Genomic DNA, 25535 nt, shown 5'->3' with positions numbered 1-25535 from the left:
TTGTAAGTGTTTGCATGTTAATTTTGTTCTCAGGTCAGCTTACCTTTGACATGTGGGAGGTTGCCATTGACCTTCTACAAGAGGATGATCTGGATGTGAAGGAAACAGCAGCCTTGGTTCTCCCAGCCCTGGACACCACAAAAGTGTATAGTAAGACACGTCTCTCTCTCAAAATGGTCAAAGGTCGATGAGGTTGCCTTGGGGTTAAAGACCTGGGTTTGATTCCCGACGTGTGAATCCCATTACTGGTGTGTTCCTGCCTTGATATGGCTGGAATCTTGGTGAAAGCAACAATCAACATGGTCCAAGGGATATATAATGTCATAACAGCTGTTGGATCCGGAAACAGAATCCTGGCTTAGTTTTATACCTGTGTAGAAATAAAGGACTAGATAAGACCTATTGGATAAGTTGTCTGTTTTAAAATCATCTACAGTGCATCTACTTGATATTCAGATGACCTACAGCCGACCTTGGTGTTGGAGAGGCTGATGACCCAGCTGAGTGACCACCACGGTGCACGGGACGTTGTTGGATGCGTGGCGGCATTGACAAGATGGATCACAGAGAGTAGGGAGGAAGAACAGGTGATGGAACAGCGAAGTCATACTTGCCTTAAATGATACACTGAAGCCACAAGTGTTGATGGGAATAATTTCTTAATTTTATTCCTCTTTTTAATAATCACAGGTATAGAAAGGCGTCAAAGCTGATATGTTTTCCCGAGCTGCTTGTTGATGTTATTTTACAGCAATACCTGGTGTACATAATCTACTGACCTGTGTAGATCCGTGGTAGAATAGGTCTTCAGCAACCCATGCTTGACGTAAAAGGCGACTATGCTTGTCGTAAGAGGCGACTAACGGTATCGGGTGGTCAGCCTCGCTTATTTGGTTGATGCATGTCATCGATCCCAATTGTGTGGATCGATGCTCATGATCAATCACTGGATTGTCTGATCCAGACTCTATTATTTACAGACCGCCGTCATATAGCTGGAATATTGCTGAGTGCGGCGTTAAACAACAAACAAACATAATCTACTTCATATGATATAACCAAAATGTCAAACAGTACCACATTTTGGATCATCATTAGATGTGCAGATACCGATAAAAACAATTTGTGAAATGGTTGTATAATTTCCGAATATAGTGCCCCATTCAGTTTCATTTTGGAATGCATCAGTGAATCGAAATAAAACATTTTTTAAAACTTATCGCGAGGGGTTATGGATTTAATCATTTCAAAGCAGGGTTTATAGACAGAAGTTTTACATTTTTGTTTTAGATCTATATATTTTGCAGTTTATATATTATTGGTCTTTGTTTATTTCACAAATGTGAGATGTGTGAAATTTTGAATTTTGTCTCTCCAATATGCACAGAGTGAGGGTGTCCGTCTGTTTGACAAGGGAGAGATGAATTCATACCGAGAGGACATCTTGTTGGTTGACCTGTGTTGTGGCCACCTAGACCGTCTGCTCACAAGGGAGACAACTGATGATGACACTCAAGATTTGTTGCCGATTTTTTCCACTGCCTTACAGAATCAGATAAAAAAGCTTTCACCAATGAAGCAAGTGGACAGGAAGACATTATTTGTTGAGACAGGCGATTATCAACACCAGTATGAGACTGTGTACAGATCAGCTTCACTGCTCCGAAGTGTCAAGAAGCTGTCTGACAGTTTCCCCATACAAGCTTTTTGTGATGAACTACATTCCTTAATTAATGAAAAATTTGAAAATAAATATCAGAATTATAGGCTAAGGTAGTCATGTAATGCATAGGAATCAGAGGGGTGGGGATCTGTGTTATTTATTCTTTTAATAAATCTTTACAGAAATACAAAAGAAAGTCATCATATTCTAAAGGTTTTTAGACTTGCTCTGTTCATATATGAATTAAAGGTATGTGTTGGGGTAAGATTCGAAAGACCGTGCTTGCAATACTGTTATCTGTCACAATATTAATGGGATGCATGTGTCTGTTATTTTATGCTTATCTTTTAATAAAACTAGAATAATAAAATACTATATACCTGCAGGTAAATGTGTTGTTTGTATCAGTCTTGTAACTTCATGTAGTGACACATGATGTGACCACAGGTAGACACAGGTAGACACAGGTAAATGCATACACGTATGCATGCATGTGCACACAGACACATTTGTGTATCAAGTCTTTGGAAGGCATTTAGAAGTGACAGACATAAGGAAGAGAATTTATGTATTTCAATTTCTTTATCATCATCATTCAGCTGATGAAGGAGTAAGTATATACTCCGAAACGTACTTACTTACTTACTTTGGAGATTTAACGTGCGCTTTCCGACTGATGCGTATTTCGCACAAGGGCCCGGCCAGGCCATTTAATGTGTTTCCGAAAGGGGCGAAAGTGGTATGTGCAACCCAAGAGGGGAGTTTAGGGGTTGCTTATATAGAATTTGGGAATTTTGAGATTTGGAATAGATGCCGATGGGATTGGGGAGGAGAACTATGGGAGCTGGGTATGGTGGATGTTTGTTTGTTTATGTAATTTTGATTTGGTAGATTACGTTGTTTTTAGATGCGTTTTATTAGTTCCGTTTTGATTAAGAATACGCCTAAGGCCTTGAAGTTTTCTAGTTTATTTTGTGGGTTTAGTACTGCTTCTCCGAAACGTTGTGTTCCTCATAATAAAGAAGTTGACATCCATAAATTCTCTTCCTTACATTTGTGTATGCTCCCACTTTCATCACAGTGTTAGGAACAGTTGACTGTTAACATAGTTTATATGTGATTGCCTGCTTTGTCATGGCCCATGTGGTAGTGGATAGAGCTTGTGAACATAGGTCATACGTGATTACCTGCTTTGTCACGGCCCATGTGGAGTAGTGGATAGAGCTTGTGAACATAGGTCATACGTGATTACCTGCTTTGTCACGGCCCATGTGGAGTAGTGGATAGAGCTTGTGAACATAGGTCATACGTGATTACCTGCTTTGTCACAGCCCATGTGGAGTAGTGGATAGAGCGTTGTGAACATAGGTCATACATGATTACCTGCTTTGTCACGGCCCATTTGGAGTAGTGGATAGAGTGTTGTGAACATAGGTCATATGTGATTGCCTGCTTTGTCATGGCCCATGTGGTAGTGGATAGAGCTTGTGAACATAGGTCATACGTGATTACCTGCTTTGTCACGGCCCATGTGGAGTAGTGGATAGAGCTTGTGAACATAGGTCATACGTGATTACCTGCTTTGTCACGGCCCATGTGGAGTAGTGGATAGAGCTTGTGAACATAGGTCATACGTGATTACCTGCTTTGTCACAGCCCATGTGGAGTAGTGGATAGAGCGTTGTGAACATAGGTCATACGTGATTACCTGCTTTGTCACGGCCCATGTGGAGTAGTGGATAGAGCGTTGTGAACATAGGTCATACGTGATTACCTGCTTTGTCACGGCCCATTTGGAGTAGTGGATAGAGAGTTGTGAACATAGGTCATACGTGATTGCCAGCTTTGTCATGGCACATGTGGAGTAGTGGATACAGCGTTGTGAACATAGGTCATACATGATTACCTGCTGTGTCATGGCTCATGTGGAGTAGTGAATAGAGCTTGTGAACATAGGTCATACATGATTACCTGCTGTGTCATGGCTCATGTGGAGTAGTGGTTAGAGCTTGTGAACATAGGTCATACGTGATTACCTGCTTTGTCATGGCTCATGTGGAGTAGTGGTTAGAGCGTTGTGAACATAGGTCATACATGATTACCTGCTGTGTCATGGCTCATGTGGAGTAGTGGATAGAGCGTTGTGAACATAGGTCATACGTGATTGCCTGCTTTGTCATGGCTCATGTGGAGTAGTGGTTAGAGCGTTGTGAACATAGGTCATACATGATTACCTGCTTTGTCACGGCTCATGTGGAGTAGTGGATAGAGCGTTGTGAACATAGGTCATACATGATTACCTGCTGTGTCATGGCTCATGTGGAGTAGTGGATAGAGCGTTGTGAACATAGGTCATACGTGATTGCCTGCTTTGTCACGGCCCATTTGGAGTAGTGGATAGAGAGTTGTGAACATAGGTCATACGTGATTGCCAGCTTTGTCATGGCACATGTGGAGTAGTGGATAGAGAGTTGTGAACATAGGTCATACGGGATTACCTGCTTTGTCATGGCACATGTGGAGTAGTGGATAGAGAGTTGTGAACATAGGTCATACGTGATTGCCTGCTTTGTCACGGCTCATGTGGAGTAGTGGATAGAGTGTTGTGAACATACGTCATACGTGATTGCCAGCTTTGTCACGGCCCATGTGGAGTAGTGGATAGAGAGTTGTGAACATAGGTCATACTTGATTACCTGCTTTGTCATGGCTCATGTGGAGTAGTGGATAGAGAGTTGTGAACATAGGTCATACGTGATTGCCTGCTTTGTCACGGCTCATGTGGAGTAGTGGATAGAGAGTTGTGAACATAGGTCATACGTGATTGCCTGCTTTGTCACGGCTCATGTGGAGTAGTGGATAGAGAGTTGTGAACATAGGTCATACGTGATTGCCTGCTTTGTCACGGCTCATGTGGAGTAGTAGATAGAGAGTTGTGAACATAGGTCATACGTGATTGCCTGCTTTGTCACGGCTCATGTGGAGTAGTAGATAGAGAGTTGTGAACATAGGTCATACGGGATTACCTGCTTTGTCACGGCCCATGTGGAGTAGTGGTTTGAGCCTACATGCACACAGCAGTCTCATTGCAAATATCAAGTTGAGGACAGATTTATTGTTTGCCACTGAATGAGATGCAGTCGTAGGTGACTTGTGGCAGCTTGGGTAGAATATTTTCCCAGCAACCAGTGTTTGTTGTACGAACTAACTTAGTGGATTGGGTGGTCATGCTCGGGTGACATGGCTGACTGGTGTCATCGTACCAGATGGCGTGGGATGCTGCTCGTAGTGACCACTGGTTTGTCTGGCCCAGATCCAATTTTACAGGCCTTCTTGATGGGGTTTAGTATGGATAGACCAGCTTTTTCCCCCCTACATCTGCAAAACCGTGAGCAAACTATGAGCCTAAATATTGTTTTACAAAAAGGCAGCATGCAACTGTGTATTTTGTTGCGGACAATTTTTTTTCAACAGTCACAACCACAGTTATTTTTAAGCATTTCTGGGGACAATTTCTTTTATTACCATAAAATTCCAATGTCGTCCGGGTTACATATGTCATGGACGGTAAATGTAGATCTATCAAGCGTCCTTGTATATAGTCTCTGAAACATTGCTGCATATATTCCTAAACTGATTCCACTCGAAAACGTAACACGTCGTCATCAATATCCATTCAACACCATTTGGAGCGTAGAGATGCCCACCCGTATATTGCCAGTCACACAAGTACATGTATACAGTAAGTTGGGGTAACTGTACTGTTTTACACTTTATTCTCTCAACCGCTGAAGACAAGGTTTGACCAACTTGCATTGAGGTTATAGTGAAATGAAGTTTAACGTAGCGTTAAAGATTCTTGCTCTTGTCTATTGACATGTGTGTGTGCGTGCGTGCGTGTGTGTATGTGCGCGTGTGGGCAGACTAATGTCGTTTTATATTGCTAGCCCATTGAGATACCATGTCCAAGTCTAACATGGACCCCCCACTCAGAAACCGTATACTGACGATGTGTGACGTTGTCCAGTGGAACCTGTACTTGTTGTACCCCTTAATGCGGAGCGCCTGACAGGGTAACAACACTGCCATCTTTGTATTTTGATGTGACGCGGCCAAATTGAACTGACAATGTGGTGTTGGAAAAGCTCTCCTGATCATAATAAGGGCTTCTTTTAAATATAAAGGCAGGTGTATTGAACGATGGCAAAACTCCTAAGTGTAGGGCTCGCAATGCACAATCCTTACTTTCCTAACTTTGCCATGTGAAGATTATTTACATTAATACTGTCACACAGTTCCTGACGTGAATTCAAATAAAAGTCTAAAGAACGTGTTAACTTTTCCGCCTGTAATATAAACACTAGTCAACTCGTCGTGATAGATGACGGACCCGTCCACAAATTGGGCAATTCATTTTGTGGCCGAGTTTGCTATAAACCCTGCTTGTCAAGCCACAGACAGTACCGGTCCACGGCCATTTAAGGAATGTCTTTGTGTATATTTTATATTCGTTTTTGTCAATTTTGTCAGCTGTGATAGGTTATAAGATTCTGATACACATACTTCGTTTGGTATATAAGCCACCACGATACTGAAGATGTATTTGAACACAACATACCAGGCCCGTGAAGATCCGGATAGAATAGGACTTCAGCAACTCATGCTTGCCGTAAAAGGCGACTATGCTTGTCGTAAGAGGCGACTGACGGGATTGGGTGGTCAGGCTCGCTGACTTGGTTTGATGCATGTCATCGATCCCAATTGCGTGGATCGATGCTCATGATGTCGATCACTGGATTGTCTGGTCCAGACTCGATTATTTACAGACCACCGTCATATAGCTGGAAATATTTGAGTGCGGCGTTAAACAACAAACCAACCAACCAACTAACCAACCATCCCTACGTGAAACTAACCAGATTGCGTGCTTTCATATAATTTAACATTCAATAACACAATGGTTGGCCCGGCGTTGCGTTCCTGCAAACATTGGTTCGCCTAGATTAGGTTTCTCAGGTTTGTCAGCACCATAACAACGCTAGTGGGTTACACCAAAGTGGTACACGTTTGAGACCTGCATCACATCGGGCTTTCCTCCTCCATAAAGCTGTTACGCCGTGATATAACTGGAAAACTGTTTAAAGCGGCGTTAACCAAATTCACTCACCCGCTTGTCGTAAGAGCCGACTAACGGGATCGGGTGGTCAGGCTGGCTGACTTGGTTGATGCATGTCATCGTATCCCATTTGTGGGGATAGATGCTCATGATATCGATCACTGGATTGTCTGGACCAGACTCCACTATTTACAGACCGCCGTCAGCTGGAATATTATGGCATCAAACAACAAACAAACAAACAAACAAACAAAACTCACTCACCCAGTGACCCCCAAGCTGCAATGGTGTGTCAAAGTACCTCAGATAAACATATATGATCCAAATACTTCACTCCGGAACACCAGATATATTTTTGCAAAAGAGTTGCTTTTAACACATAAGATTTAGACTTGTAAAATAAACTTTTTGTTGTTGTTGCATAGTTTATTATAGAAACACACAACTGTTTATTGAGTTTGCACCGATTTGAACAGTTGTTCCTTTAGATTAGAGCGTGTCACAAACTGTTGGAGGTCAGCCCGAAGTGTTGCAGTTTGCAGACGTTTACCGCTTAATGGAATGGGCGTCGTGCTGACAAACCAAGAGTAAAAATATCGTGCGACTCTCGGATTCGAACCAACGATCAAAGGATCATTGCATGACTAAGGGACAGAACTCTGCACAGCAAGTACCGGCACCTTAGACGGTCCCCTTAATGATTTAAAAGTTATGAAATCGCTTGTGTCGCTTTGTGTTTATTATACCCAGACCTAAAATGGGCGGAGGTATATAGTTATACCAATGAATTCCGTCCGTCCGTCCGTCCTTTTCGTGTGGCCTATAACTTGAAACTACAGCATAGATTCATTTCAAACCTGGTTAACGCTTTCAATATCGATAGTAGAAGCGAAGTGCGAAGTTTCATTTCAATATTTGGATTTCTGAAAAAATATAGCTGTGCTTTATTTTTAACTTGGTATTTTTTATTTAGAATGTTGTGCGATCCATGACTTGACAACTATTGCATGCATTCTTTTCAAATTTAGGGAACAGTTTCCATACTAATAGTAGAGGTACAGTGCAAAGTTTGATTTTGATATGTGGATCTTCGGAGACAATATGAATTTTTATATGTTTTGAACTTAGAATATCTTTTTCTACTTTTTTTTAAACATTTGTGCGACCTATAACTTAAAAACTACTCCATGGATTCTTTTCCAATTGGGGCTACAGTTTCTATACCAATAGGAGAGATGCAGTGCAAAGTTTGATTTCGGAAAGTGGATTTTCTATGAAACTATTGCTATTTTTTATGTCAACATAGTCAAGTATTCCACATCCGGCAAAGCTTGCCGATGCTGCATCCTTGAAACATGCCATTGCTATGTTATAATATTGTGCTTTTTAAGAGACACCGACTCAAACTTTACTAAAAGGCATCAATATATAGCCAGTATTAAAAATGTTCTCCAGCTGAAGTTGAGTCGAGGTCGGGGGTATTATGAGACCTGCTCACTTTTTGCCTTGTTTATGTCATGGTGAGTAGCTTATTGGTGTATTTCCGAAACAGCGCTTGAGCAAATTGTTTTCCATCACTTAACGTCGCGTGTGTTCCTGCGACGGTTCCGGTCATCGTATGAGTAGGCCGATTTCCCTCTACGCCTAACAAGCATTTGCACCTTTGCCATGTAATCTTATCAAGTGTTTAAACCCTTGGGATCAAGGCTCTGCTACTAGTATTGACATGTCACCATTATTGGTCGTTGTTCAGGTTAAAGTAGAAATCGATTGCGCGGATTACAAACAAAGAGCCATACTTTCTGATTCTGATCAGGAGCAAGCCCACCCCACGCATAGCAGACACGGGCGAGGTATAATTGGGGCGGGAAACGTACTGGGTGCGTTTTGGAGATTGTTCATTAAACTGATAAGCATAGTACAATAAGTTTTATTTGTTTGAAGCCGCACTCAGCACTATGACAGCTATATGGCGAAGGCAAAAACTATAGTACAGCAAAATGAGGTGTTATTGGGTAGCACTGTGGTTACCATGTTCACTCGTCAAGCTTAAAAGGCCGGGTTCCCTGGACACTTGGTTTTGTTTTACAACGGCATTTAAATAGTTGTAAACCAAAACGTGTTGAGCGAACTAACCAAAGCTGTCACAAAGAACATGTTTCTACAAATATTATGTTTAAATTACTGCAGTATTACGTGGCAGTAGAGACTGTAGTAGATTTCTTTGTAGTGATTGTCAGTGGCAGCAAATGGTTAAAGCGCATTTAAAATATACTATAGTGGCCTGGAAGTATGGATTAGAGTTACCACCCTTGGTTGTTGACAAAAATAACTGCCTTGACAGCGGTAGAAACTAACATTTTTGGTCCTCTAGTCCTTATAATGATAATATATAGCAAAACCCTTACAAATGGCAAATTTCTACTAGTCCTTATGATACCTTAACTATTGGGCAGTTTGGCAAGGGGTGGCCTTGTCGTCTAAGGCGCCGCGATTCGCTGTGCAGAGTTGCACGCCAGAAATCTGATTGTGGGTTCGAATCCCGGTTCGCCCCAAGTATGTTTCTAGGTTTGTCAGCACCATACCCGTGCTCGTGGATTTCACCGAAGTGGTAAACGTCTGAGACCTGCATCACTTCGGGCTTTCCTCCTACATTAAGCTGACACGCCGTGATATAACTGGAATAGTGTTAAAAGCGGCGTTAAACCCAACTCACTCACTCATCTTCGTCCCAAGGGATTCTGAATGGGAATAGTCCCCCATCCCCTTGTCGTACGAATAGACTTAATGGACCGGGTTTTCCTTGATATAGCGGGAATAGTGATGATGGGGCTGTAAACAACAAACACGGACTCACTCACTCACATCCCCGTACGTGTGCTTTCTGGGTCAGAACACTTCCTGGTGCCTCATGCACACTTGTCTCGATAGACAACTAAATGTACTGGAGGTCATTGACAAGGCTTATGGGTTATTTACGGTTTGCCGTAGGATAGCGGGATTATTGCTAAGTGTGCCACAACAGAACAAATAATTCAATTCCATATATCCTTTGTTACATTATATACCCAGTTGACTCCATGAAGTTTACATATTTCTCGAAAAGTCTTCAGTCATGTGTATAAGTTTTGTCGAATTTATTGACATATTTCAAATTTACCACCCCCCCCCCACCCCCCGAATCTTCAGGACTTTCTTTAATCTAATACCGATAAAAAAAAAACATTTAGATATGGTCAAGATGCAATTTAATATATGTGTTTTCGGTTGGAGAACAGATCGCACAAATACACCCAATCAAGTTCGAAGAATGCAGTGAAAGATGAATCACATAAACCTGCCCAAAGTAGGATTTACATTGGATTGATACCGAGGTGCAACATTGGAAGTAACAAGGCTTTTTACGACAGTGATTTATTTCAGTTAGCGACCCCCAAATGCAATTGTGATGGAAAACCACTAGGCATACCTTGGAAACATGAGACGTGTGTATGGACATTATATGTTACAGGAAACTTTGTGATTGGCACATATTGGAACCAACGTCCGTCACTCAATTTTGACTGAATAAATACAAAAAGATCGGGTATTTTTGTAGGTTCGTAAAATTGATATATCAATAAATAAGCAATAAGGGATTAAGTGCAAAACAGTTTATTACACAGCTAACAATGTCAATTGGTACTGATCACCTTCCCTTGAAAAAATGGTTTCCTTGAAGATAAGATAAATTGCACTTTGCTGTTTTACACAGAAAACAATTTATATTGCAAACGTTTAATTCTATGTATTGATTATAAATATATATAAACAAAGCTGATCTTTCAGCGCATTGTCTCAGGTTGTATTTTTGGTAACTCAAACATACAACGTAAATATACCACAAAAATATATTTGTTTCCATTCAAAGAACCATGGCACAAATCCTAACTATTTCTGAGCTGGAAAGCCATACACCCCTGATTTCTTTTGAAATGCTTACCAGGACATGCCTGAACCCATGATCTTACTAGTCAATGAAATTTAGTACATTTTCAAAAGGACATTTCTTTGGTAAGATTAAAATCATTTTATAATCATCTTCCTGTAGCTGGTTCCTGTCTAAGTGATAACCAACATATTGCAAGAGTGCAGATACGTTTGTTTTTTTGAAAATGGTTGAATTTTGAGAGTACAAATTAACATGTACTTTAACGGAATTAAAACATAACTGTACAGAACGGGGAAAAATATCAGTCTACTAAAGCCAAATCATAGAGGCTGGTTTTTCCATGCCCTTTGGTTTTAGTCGGTACATATGTGAAAACCTTCCAAATGAATAAATGATTGTATGGTGAACACTCGCACCCTTTCCCCGCCACCACTCTGAATCCACGTATGTTCTGACACAGATATGTGGCTCAAGGGGAACCAGCACAAGGGATACCCATGCCTACAATGAGGTCTATCAGGACTTGGCTTTGAGTGGTCGTGGCGCAGACCAGCTTTAGAGATACCTAGACTTATAGGGGTGTCTAACGTCCTCTGAAAGCTACATAGAGACTGGGCACAGTTCAGCTCAAGAGTTACCTAGACAGTTACAGGGAAGTCTAAGGCAATTTTGAGGTCATGTGGTCTTTACATGGCTCAGGTCTTCAGCGTTTATATCACTGGGAGTAACTGACCTGCTGACTTAATACCCTTAAGATTTGGTTACAATTTGACCATTAATGAACACAGAGTGGTTTATGACTAAATTGTGGGCTTACTGTGGTTTACAAGCATTAGACAATAAATGGATGCAGACACCATATAGTGAACATTGATGAAGACCTACAACAGTTTACAATGTTTACAATGTTTACAACAAAGCACGAGACAGTCACAAACAAAACTCTCAGTTCCTTGTTATTCATTTTCTGGTCAACCTGCGACGAGCAGCTCTTATCTGTCTCCTGGGCTGCTGTGGTGCCTCTGGTTGTTCAGGAGGACTGGAAACTGCTGTGTCACTGACAGACTTCCGTGGTCTCTTGCTGGCATGATCACCATCGCTCATCAGCTCATCATAGTATTTCCTCTTCCTGTCACACAACATACACTCGCTGGGGGTCCTGTGGGGGATATCTGGAACTTGTCTCTCACTCTCAGGTTGAAGAGGAGGATACTGCATGTTAAACTCGAGAGTGTCATCAATATCAATGACGACCTCCGCTGATCCAACTGCCCATCCATCATCACCAAGAGGTCCAACCAGCTCATCATCCTCATTCCCATTCCAAAGGTTGTAGTCGGTGTGCAATGACAAAACACTTGACACAGCTGATAGGACAGATTCCTTACTTGACACAGCAGACGCTGAGTGATCATCATCATCATCATCATCATCATCATCATCAAATTCAGCCCAGTTGTGTGAATGGATATCATGCATATTGACCATGTATTCATCAAAGAAAACATTCACTTCACTTTTTGTGCTGTACAGAGAGGACATGCTGGAACATGCAGAACAGTTAGGATCAGACTGTGGCTTCAAGTTCTTAAATCTTCCTGCCTCGGGCACATAACCACTTGGTCCGGGCTGTGGCTCAAAGTCCTCCCGTTCTTGTACTCTGTTCACACACACACTTGAGTTGGACTGGAGGCTGATGCTGCTCTCTGCTGAAATGACTTGACTTACATCAGAGTCGGAAAACGATTTCTTAGGGTTTTGTGAAGATTTCCCCACACTTTCAGCAGTCAGAAAAGGAAACTTCCTCCTCCTGATTTCATCCAGTTGTCTTGCAGCAGATATGTACATGTCAACACTCTCATGAACTCCCAGACCATTAGTGATTAGGGCAGAGTCAGACACAGATGGCCTCACAGAGGAAGAGTTCAGCATCCTGTAGTGGTTGTAGAAGTCCAGTTCCTTAGACCGTCCAATCTGCTTCTCAAGAAACATTTCAACTCTGTCATCCAGGCATACATCAGGATAGAGTAGCAAATGAGATAATCTCAAAGAAGGCAACATCATCTTCTGAAACATGTAAATATATTATATTAAAAAAATAGTACAGACTGTTTTACTGTGATAGTGACTACGTTTTACTGCTTAATGATCAGAAACGTATGTCTGTAAATAATTTCCTTAGAAATGATACTTCATTGATATTATGAAATCAAAGATAATTTTAGTTTCAGGTGGACTGGGGTGCAAGTACCTTTTAACATTACCACAGAATACAGAACCACAAACATTTTGAACGTAACAATACCCTATGAAGTAATTTGTGATAGTTTGTTGCCAGAAAAAAACCATGCTGTTACTTGTGTTATGGCCAGGGTGTATAAGAGCTGTGTTGGAGTCTTTTGGAGTTTTTTGTTTATCAAATTCTAACAATGATAATGGATAAATGATAATGATAACTATCTTTCTTTGTTTCGATTACTTGAGGTTCAAGATGACACATGGATTTCTGGTCAAATCACAGTGTCTTTGGTCTAAAGCACTGAGGGTGTCCTCCTTCTCTATGCATTCGCCATACCACTTAATTCTGGAGTCATATCAGTTTACACAGCTGGTATACTGTGGAAATATATGAAATGCCTGACGATGCGTTCTGATAAATTTAGGGTGGGCGTAATATGATATCGCTTTCACTCTTTGCAAGAAAAAAGATGAAAAATATTTTTCTAAATTCAAATATTACAAAGAAAGACCTCAGCAGAACTCTGGCGCACGGATCCATGACTGAATAAAATTACTTATTCTTTACAAAATGAAAATCAGAAAATTCAACACAATCTTTATTTTTTTATAGAGAGCTCAATCAGTCCATTGGAACATTCGAATACTCTTGTGTAAGTCCAGATATTTGATCCTGGTCAAACATGTACATTAAGGTACATACCTACTGTCGGTCCTGACTGAACACAATAGTCAGGGGAGATGAATTTGTTCAATCTAGAAAACAATCAAATATGATTCTGGCTCAGGTAATCAGGTATACATCCAAAATGGCATCATAGCAACGCTATCTGTGTATCGTTAGTAACAGATTGTACCTCCTCGGTGGGAAAGAGTCCGATACAATTGCTTCTGTATTAGGCTGTTAGTAACTTTACGTGTACAGACCATTCCTAAATAGATCGTAATGTTCCTTGATAGCTCAAAGTGATAGATAAACTTACAGTTCATGTCAAACTGAAGAAGGTACGCGTAGCGATTTTCCGAAAGTGACAACGAAAGAAGGGAGATCACTCTGGTGAAGAACGATTGAATGAGGTCCAGTAAAACTATTGGCGAAAGTTCAAGACAAGTACACATTTGACGTAAGTGACTACCCCACGTCTAATCTCATTTTCTTAAATGATTAGCGAGACGAGTCGGGTTACACTTTCCATGTTGGTTACCCGACGCCGACACATGCGTTTTATTTCTTTTTTTTTGGGGGGGGGGGGGGGGGGGGTCAAACTTTCTTTTCTGGAATCTCGCAAAAACATCTTTCTGTCAGTTAAAGGTACAGCTTGTGACTTTAGAATCTTCAAAGGTTTACTAACACGAATCATACGTAACTGTACTGGTATATACTGCAACATAAGATTAAAGTTTGTAAAGGGTAATTATATAGTAGTACTAGTTCCAGGGTTGTTCAATGACAGTGAGGTAATAGGCCTAGTGAGTTTAATAGTACCCAACACACCAACACTGTTCAAGCATAGGTATACATAACATTGCACACTGAATAAATGACCCATTTTCTTACAATTTGACCCTTTAAAAAGATTTTTATTACTCATGGAATATATTCAGTTGCACATTTGGTGAATGTTAAGATGTCCTTATCAATATCAAAGACTTTTCTGTGGTGGGCTAAACTGCGGTTTAACCAAAGAATCGCCCTCTTTACTCGTGTTGGCTCAAGAAGACGGGCCGTTTAAGAATAATGCTTATAGGTCACAGACAATCTTGGACTCTATCGTCGATTTTCTCAACGCAAGGCGATATTGTGTGCCATACATGAGCGTGTTACGACAACTAGACCCTGGGGAGGTATAATTAAGAGAGGGGTGGGATCAATTTCTTATCTAGCTTTCACCGACCCTCACATCAAGATCGGTTACTTAGATACGAGTTTACACAACTGAACAAGGTTAAAATAACACTTAACCGACCCTCGTATGACATGTTATCTTTTGTTTTTGTTCTGGCCGTGTATGTACACAGATTCTTAACATTACAATTGTCTATATGCCAGCCATTACCACATATAGGTATTTGAAATGATTGCAATGTCGGTGTATATGCTAATTTCTATGGAATCTTGCTCGAAGTATTTTGACACAAATAACATTTTTACAAATTACACCTCTGGACATATTTAAACCATTTTGGACACATGGGTGTTATTTGGGTCTCTCTCTCTCTCTCTCTCTCTCTCTCTCTCCCCCCCCCCCCCCCCCCCCCCCCCTTCTCTACGTTCTAACACATACATTCTAACAAGCGTTTCTGATTTTAGTGGTCGGAGGCAGAGTACTCTGCTGCCACACGGGTACCCTTTTCACAACCGGACATTTCATCTTGAAATCTTAAAAAGTATTCCATCGTCTATGTTTTCGTTTTATTTAGCCAGTGTGGCATTTATGTGAATAGCCAAGTGGTTGCCGCTCATAGCAGCATGCTTTCATTTTACATTTCTCGTCTGAAGATAACAAATGTTCCCTACATCTCGTTGGGACATTAATAAAAGGGTAAACAGTGTTTAGCCTTCCTGACATGATAAGCAGTTTGTATGAATATAAATTGACTCGAATATTATTTATTTGTTTATTGCAGTACAAGAAAGTGTTATTTATAGCCCCAATAACGCGACCCTCGAGTCCAATACTGATTTATCATCCATGTTTACGATCTGGGAACAAGCAATGAAACCCAGCAAGGGTTAATGACTACGGGTTGTCGAGGGTTGGTGATAGCGAGCAATCGATAAGTGGATCGATTAATCGGTTATTATCAAAATAAAGGTGGGAAAATAACCCGTGAAACCCACTGGCTGTGGCTATGATACCAGGCTCTTGCAAGGTGTGTTTGGGCGAATGCTCGTGATGATAACAACGTTTTCGTTCCAGTATTAGTTCAGTGGTCAACCCAATACAATGTGATCTTAAGCATGGACTGTCTCATGGAGGGAATCATTTAGATAATCGTTCACATCCACCGTAGCATTCAATTAACTCAGTTCAGAGGGGATTAATTAGTAGATAATCATAAAGTGTTTTCAATGTAGAACCAGGTTAACAGCGCTATACATGTACGGAATTTTGAACGGAGAGCGCAGCAAAATGTATTGCCACACATACTTTGTTGCATTTAATATATCATTTATTTTTAAACTACGGACCCACAATGAGAAAAAGTAATTTTCTTTAAAATTCCGCTATCATACGTCCGTCAAATCAGCTCTTTCGATCAGAGGTGTTTATTGAGGTTTGGACCCTTTGGGTGACTAATCAGTAATTTCCGAATTCATTACAGAATGAGTTTCTATAATGTGTCAGTAGAAAGAAATGATTGCATTCGCATCCCATTGAAATGGAACTCATTCAATCACCAATTGTCAACACGCTCGTGAGTATTTAACGAAAGCGTCTACCATTAGGACTAGTGTTTGTTTAGCGCCGCAGTAAACCAGTTATATGACGGCGTTTTGAAAATAATGGAGTCTGGACCAGAAAATCCAGTGATCGGCGTCATGAGCATCGATCTAGGCAGTTGGGATACGATGACATTCATCAACCAAGTCAGCGAGCCTTACCACCCGTTCCTGTCAGTCGCCTTTACGGCAAGCATGCGTTGGTGGAGACCAGTTCAAACTGGGATCTTCAAGGGTACATTAGAGTGAGTTAGTGAGTGAGGGAGTGAGGAGGGAGGAGGGAGGAGGGAGGTTTAATGTCAAGACATTTCATATGAAGAAAAGAACCCTCTGGTGTATTCAATCCAACGCCTCTTTAAGATAGAAATCTGCCCAACGCTGAAACAGCGTACTTGGCACGCGCAAACATTTCGCCCAAACACCACAGTAATTCCATTTCTCAAGGCGTGCAATCAGGCAATGTGGTGGGTTATACCAGGGTTATTCCTTGAGTGTGCGACAGGGGATCCGATACTGTTACATCTTGCGGAATGTGTACCAAACACGATATCCCTTTGTCACTTCGTTAATCAATATTATTTTCACTTAGGGCAGGTACTGCCTTTCTCATGGACATGAGTGGATCAGGGTGAAATAAGCATAGATATACGGCGTGGAGACAAGATGTTGTAGTCATACGGGTTTTAAGTTCTTGGAAAAGGAAGAGAAGAAGCGCTTTGTTGAAGAAGGATTTACCTATTGTATTCTTCTGGGAAAATATTATTTCAAGGACTTACTGTGCTGGCCTACATTGTCACTTAAGACGTATATTTGGCAAGTGAAAGAGACGCTTCTGTGAAATCATGTTTGTGACCGTCAGATATGGAGGTACGTTTATACAATTAACTGTTTTGCTCTTTATATCAGCACCCATTGTCTGTTAGTTTCTTGTTCTTTAAATCAGCGTTTACATGTCTTAAAAATTCATGTTACTACAAAGTATTCAATGGATTTGCGACGATTACATCGGTTAGCTTGTGTGCAGAGGCGAAACTACCATTGTAGCAGAAAAACAATTGCTTATAAACCCCCCACCCCCCAAAAAAGCACAATTTCTTTACACCGAAAACAACACAATACTAATAAACAATTGTAATATATCAATTACCAAAATTTGTTACAAATAAAATCTGACATAAACGGTCCCAAAATGCAGCAAATAGCGATTAAGAGCATCTTATTTTTCAAAATTTCTTGGGAACTAGCGGCCCTTGGTTTTGCTTACACTTAAAATTCGCCTTGTTGCGCCCCTGGTTTGAGAAGGTTGTTGAGTTGAATAACCAAATCACCACCACCCCATCCAGCAGGAATTGGAATGTTACCATCGTGTCGAACCACGGATAAATAGTCAGTTGGCATATTTTTATCAGGTATCCTTTCTCGACACATTCTCGAACACTTATAAGGGGATTCTCAAAATCAAAATAATACGCCTCGAGAATATTAAAAAATGAAAAGAAATACAGTGGTAGCAGATTATTTATGTAGTTTGAAAACCAAATCTATTTCGGTTAGACTCAAGGTTAGGATAGGTCCCAGCAACCTATGCTTGCTAGCGTCAACTTAGACGATTGGGTAGTCAGATTCTGTGACGTGGTTGATCATCATGGCCCTACGGCATGCATGGCTGATCATAATATTAATCACTGGATTGTCTGGTCCTGGATCAATCATTACAGATCACCCCCATTGAGCTGCAATATTGCGGTGTTCAACGACAAACATATTGACAGTTGTAAGAGATTACGAAAATAGAGGTGGAATAATTAGGCTCTGTTTATATTTCTACCATTTGGTATTGTGCAAATTCGACGAATAACCAATTTCTATCTGTTTGGACACGTCTTAGAATTTCTAGTTGGTAAGGTACTATGTGTGTGTGGCTTCATACTGCCGTGCGGTCATGTAGCTGTGACCTTTATGTAATCCATGACTTTATAAACGCCACATACGCAAGACAATCGGATCAACTTGGCTGATCCTCAGAAAACGTCGGCGACGTCTTAACTACAAAAGGTGGCGTATGTTTTGCTGCTAGTTAAATCACGGACCGTGTGACAGGATTTGATGGTAGGTCGTTAATCACCATACTATTGCATTTATATTACGTCGTATTAGATGTCTGTGTGATAGAAAGTCCAAAGGCTTGTTAATACAAATACTTCAAAGGAGATATACATTTTCTAGTTACGAAAACGACGAACACAAAATGCATTGGATTACATTTACCCTGTCGGAATTGTTGGTTAGGTCCACAGGAACCCATTCTTGTCGTACGAATATTGGCTGACAGGACCTGAGCCTAACTGTGATGGACTGGGTAGATTGAGTTGGTTACCAATTACTTTTCAACATAATCTCCTCCGAGGTCCACACATTTCTACCATGGAAGCTGGAGTACCTGGATCCCACTGTGTGGATAGAAATCCTCCTCCTGGTTGAGTAAAAGTCCTCCTCAGGAGAATGGCGTCGTCTTATTTACATAAGGCTTGCCAGACAGCTCTTTCTTCAAGTTTTGGAAGAGGTGGAATTCTGAGACCTTGGTAATGCCCAGTACATTCCTCAGAATGTTCTCAACACTCTTATGAGAGAGTTAACCTGTTGAGTTGGAGATACTTGATGACAGCGCCGTAGTCACTTTCGTCCATTTTAATCACCAGAGAATACCTGGTCACTTTGATGCCCACGGACATATGAGGCCTGGTTGTGTATTTGCTTGTTGTGTATTTGTTTGTTGTGTATTTGTTTTGTGAACTGCCTGTAAGCATGGACAGTATTGTACTTAATACAAGCAACGGTTAACGGTGTACTGTATATCCTTCGTGGAACCTTCCAGCCACCCCTCGAAGATGAGACTTAAAGTGAAGTGAGTGGTCACGCACTTGCATTTCAGTTTATTTTATTTTTAAAATAAACAAAAATAACTATGTGTAAAAGAAATCCTGTAACACTGTGGGCTAAACCCTGAAAATCCAATGGTTCCTCCCTAAAATACAAGAAGAAGAAGAATACATATCAGTAATGGTGGGATTATTTACCACTCCAAATTTACCAGTGAAGAGCTTAAGATAAGTGGGGGCTTCAGTTAAACATTCGATAATCCCTCCACTATTCAGTTCACTGAGGTATGCATAAGACAGAGTGCAGCGAGGACAGGATGCGTCCGTAAAATCTGAAACTACGCCAGGCGAGTTTATTGCTTTTTTCACAATCTCATTAAAAGCAGATCTCTACCGCAAAACAAAGACTTTTGTATAGCGGTCGCGAGAACTAAGATCTGATTTTTATGAGACTGTTTTTTTTCATAAATGTAAAGTAATGTGTTTTCTTGTTTCTTTTACGCAATCAAACAGACTTACCATCTATTTCGTTGAATATATTCCAGACCACCGAAGTCGTATATTTAACGCCAACTGTAGGAACGACATCCTACTTCACCACATCAAATCTTGCTGCGACTGCGGAGACAGTGGTAAGCTTATTTCTGATATATCATTCAGTAAGTTTGTTTGTTGTTGTTGAACGCCTCACTTGACAATATTCCAGCTATATGACGGGTGTCTGTACAAAAACCGAGTATAGACCAGGCAAACCAGTGATTGATATCATAAGCAACGCCCCACGCCGTCAGGGTAAAATGACAAAGCAGATGTTGTTGGGGAATCCCCACGAACAGCAATCATGACAGTCAAACGAAGACAGAATGCTAGTATGGGTTAGAATCGGTCTTCATCAACCCATGCTTGTGGTAAGAGGTGACTAACGGGATCGGGTGGTCAGGCTCATTGACTTCGTTGATGCATGTCATCGTATCCCAATTGCGTGGATCGATGCTCATGATGTCAGTCACTGGATTGTTCTGTTCAGACTCAATTATTTTACAGACCGCCGTCATAAAGCTGGAATATTGCTGAGTGCGGCGTTAAACAAAAAAAACAAAAAAACAAACAAAAGAAGACATTCTTGTCCTTATCTGGTGCATGACGATATACACCGTCCCATTTCTTTCCAGATATAATAGACTTGTCTGATGAAAAAGGACGGGTTAAAAACCTACGAAATAATCTAAACGATTATGGAACGGATTACCTAAAGAGAAGAGAATCTCTCATTTTACTCAGAGTTGATCGTGAGTATATATTTGAATCTGGGAGTCAGTTGGGTTTTACGTCGATGTGAACTGTATTTCAGTTATATAACTGCGCGTTAGCTCAGTGTGTCCAAAAAGATAGTATATGAGCAGATAGCTGAAATATTCATCGAGTACTCATACAACATTTTAGCAGTATCCGTAAGGGGACGGCTAAGCACTTGAAAACATGACGACATGTATTCCTTTTGTCCTTTTCCCCCCGAGTGCTTTGTCTGCGTTTTCCGGGTTCTTGGTTGTCGGTGTTCCGAGTGCTTTGTCGTCTTCTTTCCGAGTGCTTGGTCGTCGTTTTCCCGATTGCTTGGTCGTCGTTTTTCCGAGTGCTTTGTCCACGTTTTCCGAGTGGTTGGTTGTCGGTTCCGAGTGCTTTGTCATCTTCTTTCCGACCGATTGGTCGTCGTTTTCCCGAGTGTTTTGTCGTCTTCAAAATGAGTGCTTAGTCGTCGTTTTTTTCCAAGTGCTTGGTCGTCGTTTTTCCTGAGTGCTTGGTCATCGTTTTCTCGAGACGGAGTGCTTGGTCGTCGTTTTGCCGTGTACATAACGGTATTTCAGTTGCACTGCAAATCAATATTGACAACACAATGAAGGAGGAAAGTTTACCATTCACATTAGCACGGGTAAGGCGATGGAGCAAGTGAGGGAGTTTGTTTTTACGACGCTTTAAGCAATATTTTGAGCATTATCACGGAAGGGGCCACGACTAATGTTTTTCACACTTTGAACCCATATGGGTAATCGAATGGGACTTTGGCATGACGAGCGAACACCTTATCCACTAGGCTACCTCTCAGACCCGGCTAGGTACTGGAGGACAATCGATCACATTAATAGAAAGCTGGGATTCAAACCCGCCATCCTCTGATACAGTGCGCATTTTGATGGACCGATACCTGTCGTAACAGTACTGTTGTCAGCACACGTAAAGGAGGGCGGTCGGGTAGCCTAATGGTAACAGCGTTCGCTCGTCCCGCCGAAGACCCGTGTTCGATTTCCGACGACACAATCAAATGACATCACTAATGGCTCTGATACTGAAGCTGTTAGCAGTTCTCTTTACACTTAAGACACTGCTTATTACTGTCTACAAACTGAAAAAGTTTGAAGAATGATGTTGGATGATAAATAAAATCTCACAAGCGTGTCTTTTGATATCAAATATATATCAACATGAGTTGATGAATGTAGAAAAACTCCTCGGCAAGCCTCAGTTTTTCCACTTTTATCAACTCATGTTGATATATTTGATATGAAAAGACACTAGGGTGTGATTCTCTATGTCATCGGTATGTGTCATGATGTATGAAAGATGGTACTTTTTGTTACCCTGCCTGGCGCTCGGCATGAATGGGATAAAACAAGGACTGGTCGGCTCGGAGTCAGTATACTGTGTCTGAGTGGGGTATTCATGTTAAACTGCAAAACAGCATATCAGTGAGCTGGCACTGTAAAACCGGCATTAGTGTAAGCAGACATACACACGCATGCACGCACACGTGCCTGCACGTGGCTATACAATGCAATAATCTTGAAGGCGTCGTTAAACCCATTTCACCTCACCTCTCACCTAACCTCACCTACTCTGTATGTTGCTGTGATTATTTTGGATAATGGAAGGAGACTTATAGTTGGATTCTGTTTGACAGATTTAAAAAAAAATAATTTAGTCCACCATTCTGTCATACTGATGTGGATTTTCTACGTGTTTATAGACTCAAAAGGAGAAGACAACCAAGAGAGCTTGAAGTTTATCCCGCTGCTAGCAGGTCTCAAAGGAAACAGAGAGTTTACAGGTAAAGTCAACCAATGTTGTTAAAAGCCGCAGTCAGCTATATCCAAGCTGTTTCACGGCGATCTGTAAAACGCATCGTATCACTGGACACTGGGTCACACATAGTGACCACCCGATCCTCGTCGTAGTCGGCGCTTGCTATAAGCATGGATCCATGGGGACGTATTCTGACCCGGGCTCCAGGTGAAGCAGGCGGATGACAAGCTAGTGTTGAGAGACACTGTCACGAGTAAGTGAGTGAGTTGTGTTTACGCCGCTTTTAGCAATAACCCAGCAATATCGCGGCGGGGGACACCAGAATGGGGCTTCACGTGTTGTATCCATGTGAGGAATCGAATCCGGGCTACTGGTGTGACGAGCGAACGCTTTAACCACAAGGCTACCCCACGGTGCTTCTTGTCGATGAGTTGACCTAACTTGGTCATGTTTCATAAATTCAATAAACTAAACTAAGTGCTAATGTTATTACTGCACGGTGTATACATAATGAATACGTAAAATCGCTTTATGGAATGCCTTTTGACGTTGGCTTTGAATCGTATTCATTTTTATCACGACATGAAAGTTTCAACATGATAAGCCCAATGTGAAAGCCAAGAATACGGGTATTGTACTAACGAACCAAGAATCTAGGGTTCTATGCCACAACCAGCTGACCCTTCTCGCAAGGGACCCACTAAGTATGTCGTGTGCTTCGTGGAACATTGCGCAGACGTACATATTAGATAGAACTACTCTAAGTCTGTTAAGGTAAAATGTTATGACGCATGATTGCATGTTACACAATACTGACAGGTCCCTGTTTGGTAATGATGGCATTATACTCACCACCAAAAGAAACGCGAACCATAGAAACACATAGAGAAGTATATACGTTAAGGAGAAATGTTTTCCAAAGTGTATACTTACTGACAAAACTAACAGTCAAGTGTCATCACAGAGTGACTTTTTTCTTATTACGATATCCTTTCGTGATTTCCAAACTTTACACGCAAATCCTGCACGAGACAAATGGTGCATCTTAAGTCATCTATGACGTCACATGTGATGCGTTCATGCGCGTCGGTTCTCACAACATACCAGTATATTCGTTTGTGTGTCGAACCAATCTAATATATCTTGAATATAAGTCTTCATATATTAACCAACATATTTGGCATTGGTGTTTCTTAGGGCGGTGAGTAAATAATGAGAAACTTCAATATTTTCAGAAGCACTTAATCCCATTCGAGAAGAGACGGCTTCAAGTGGCACCACAAACACACAACCAAGCAAGACCAGACGAAGATCTTCCATCGTGGACTTCAACCTAGAAGATCTGAAAAACGGGAAGACAAAAACAAAATCTAATAGTTCTAGTGCGTCTAGGAAGTCAATATCACGACGTTCCACAACACGGACATTAATCAAATCCAAGTAGCACTGTCCAAAACGGCAGAACTAGTTGTTTCCTCGGAGACGGTTACTTCCGGTCAGACGACCACGCTGAATGTACCCGACGTTCACTCGGTCATGACATGGTAAACATTTCGGAAAAGAAGCACAATTTCATATCATTGTGTATGTTTGATCGGGGGATGATATTTCGACGTTTCAAAGACCACATAATGATAATTGAGTGATTGATTTGGTTTGGTGGGTAAAAATAGATCATTTTTAATCCAGTTGGAGACAGTTGAAACGTTAGCCCATGTGTGTGATTGGCTGGTCGACGAGAGGTCAAGGTAGTCCCAAGTTCTATGTATCACAGCCATGTGTTAATCATGTTTCGAACCTTTCCCTAACACTCCATTAGCCTTAGGCGTGTCAGAAACCTATGGTCGTGGGTCCGATTCCCGGTTGATCAGATCATGTTTCTATGTTTGTCAGTACCATACCCGTGTTCGTGGGTTTCACCAAAGAGGTAAACGTCTGTGATGTGCATCACTTCGGGCTTTCCTATCACGTCAAGCTGACACTCGGTGATATAACTGGAATACTGTTACACTCACTCACACTTCAATGACTTATCTGTTGTGAAAATTTCACCCGTTTTTAAAACCAGGAAATAAACAGACACAAATAAGTAGCTTCACGAAGAAAATCCTGGCTCAAATTAAAGTCCCATTTACCAATGGAAGAAATAACGCCGACATATTAGTCAAGTTTTTTTTAAAGCCTAGCGGGGTCCAGGCTGAGAATAGGTCCCCAGGACGCTGTTGAGTGAGTGAGTGAGTTGGGTTTAACGCCTCTTTGAACATTATAACAGTTATATCACGGCGTGTCAGCCTAATGTTTAGGGAATGTCTCTATGGCATGTCGTAAGAGGCGACTGAATTCGATCTGGTAGTCAGGCTGACTTACTTAGCTGGCTGCATGTAATCGTGTCATGGCGGCATGAGCAATCTTTCAATCACTGGTGAGCCTGTTCCAGACTGGCATATGTGCAGATCGCCGTGATATGGCTGGATTAATGCTGACTGATACGTAAAATAAACAAACAATGAAAACAAGATAGTAAAGGCAGCCGTATACTAAATCACATGTCAGCATTTGTTTCTTGTTTTGTTTCACATTTGATGCATTAATAAAGAAACAAATTGTCAGACTCTTCGTGTTTTGCAATTTCCAACATCTTCCCAAAGCAAGGGAGTTAACTGACTTTAAAAGTCCAGTTTCCACCCTTACCAAACTAGGCTGGAATTCTGGAGTTACTTTTTGGCTGGACTATCGAGTCTATGCTCAGTCCAATCAAAATCGGGCAATAATAAACGGGACATTCGGTTTGTAAACAACATGGATTTAACGTGCAGATTTCGATCGACTGCAGGATTTGCAAAGCATGTGTAACGTCATCTCGTCGTCGACAAATATTTTGCAAATTTGTTCATGTTTTTTATCAAGGTACTCAAATGATTTGATGCACTTCGCGAGGTTAGGCCCATTTTATTACAAAATAGATGTTGATTATCAATCAGATCGTCTTGACTGGGCGCCGCCATGTTGTTTTAAGCAAATGCAAGGGATCATTCGTCACTACTCATCCCCCTATCAATGAATGTTATGTGCGAAAATACGACAAACCAATCAAAATGCACGTATGACAAAGAATCCCTCAGGTATAGTTTTTGAATTTACATATGTCTTGCATCTAAAAATATACCCAAGATACAGTTATATTTTTT

The 25535-nt window shown here is 41.1% G+C and overlaps 3 protein-coding genes across 3 annotated transcripts in view; 2 read left to right on the top strand and 1 right to left on the bottom strand.

Annotated features, from left to right (window-relative positions):
• Positions 1 to 2024, top strand: part of LOC139443299 (tRNA (32-2'-O)-methyltransferase regulator THADA-like) — a 50129-nt gene extending 48105 nt beyond the window's left edge. The window contains exons 38-40 of the mRNA XM_071224275.1: positions 34 to 150; positions 457 to 587; positions 1388 to 2024. Of these exons, the coding sequence (XP_071080376.1) occupies positions 34 to 150; positions 457 to 587; positions 1388 to 1777 (638 nt within the window). The 3' untranslated portion in view covers positions 1778 to 2024. The remainder of the gene's footprint in view (positions 1 to 33; positions 151 to 456; positions 588 to 1387) is intronic.
• Positions 2025 to 11670: 9646 nt separating this feature from the next.
• On the bottom strand, positions 11671 to 12774 carry LOC139442543 (uncharacterized). Its single transcript, XM_071223363.1, has one exon. It carries the CDS (start codon positions 12772 to 12774, stop codon positions 11671 to 11673), a length of 1104 nt encoding a protein of 367 aa, XP_071079464.1.
• Positions 12775 to 17235: 4461 nt separating this feature from the next.
• Positions 17236 to 23791, top strand: LOC139441946 (uncharacterized protein CXorf65-like). The gene is made up of 5 exons (XM_071222695.1): positions 17236 to 17260; positions 19818 to 19904; positions 20445 to 20561; positions 22292 to 22372; positions 23583 to 23791. Exons 1-5 carry the CDS (start codon positions 17236 to 17238, stop codon positions 23789 to 23791), a joined length of 519 nt encoding a protein of 172 aa, XP_071078796.1.
• Positions 23792 to 25535: the final 1744 nt, after the last annotated feature.

This window comes from Haliotis cracherodii, unplaced genomic scaffold, assembly GCF_022045235.1.
Source record: "Haliotis cracherodii isolate W230 unplaced genomic scaffold, xgHalCrac1.p SCAF_5, whole genome shotgun sequence".
Taxonomy (NCBI): Eukaryota; Metazoa; Mollusca; class Gastropoda; order Lepetellida; family Haliotidae; genus Haliotis; species Haliotis cracherodii.
This window is presented reverse-complemented; position numbering and strand designations above follow the sequence as displayed.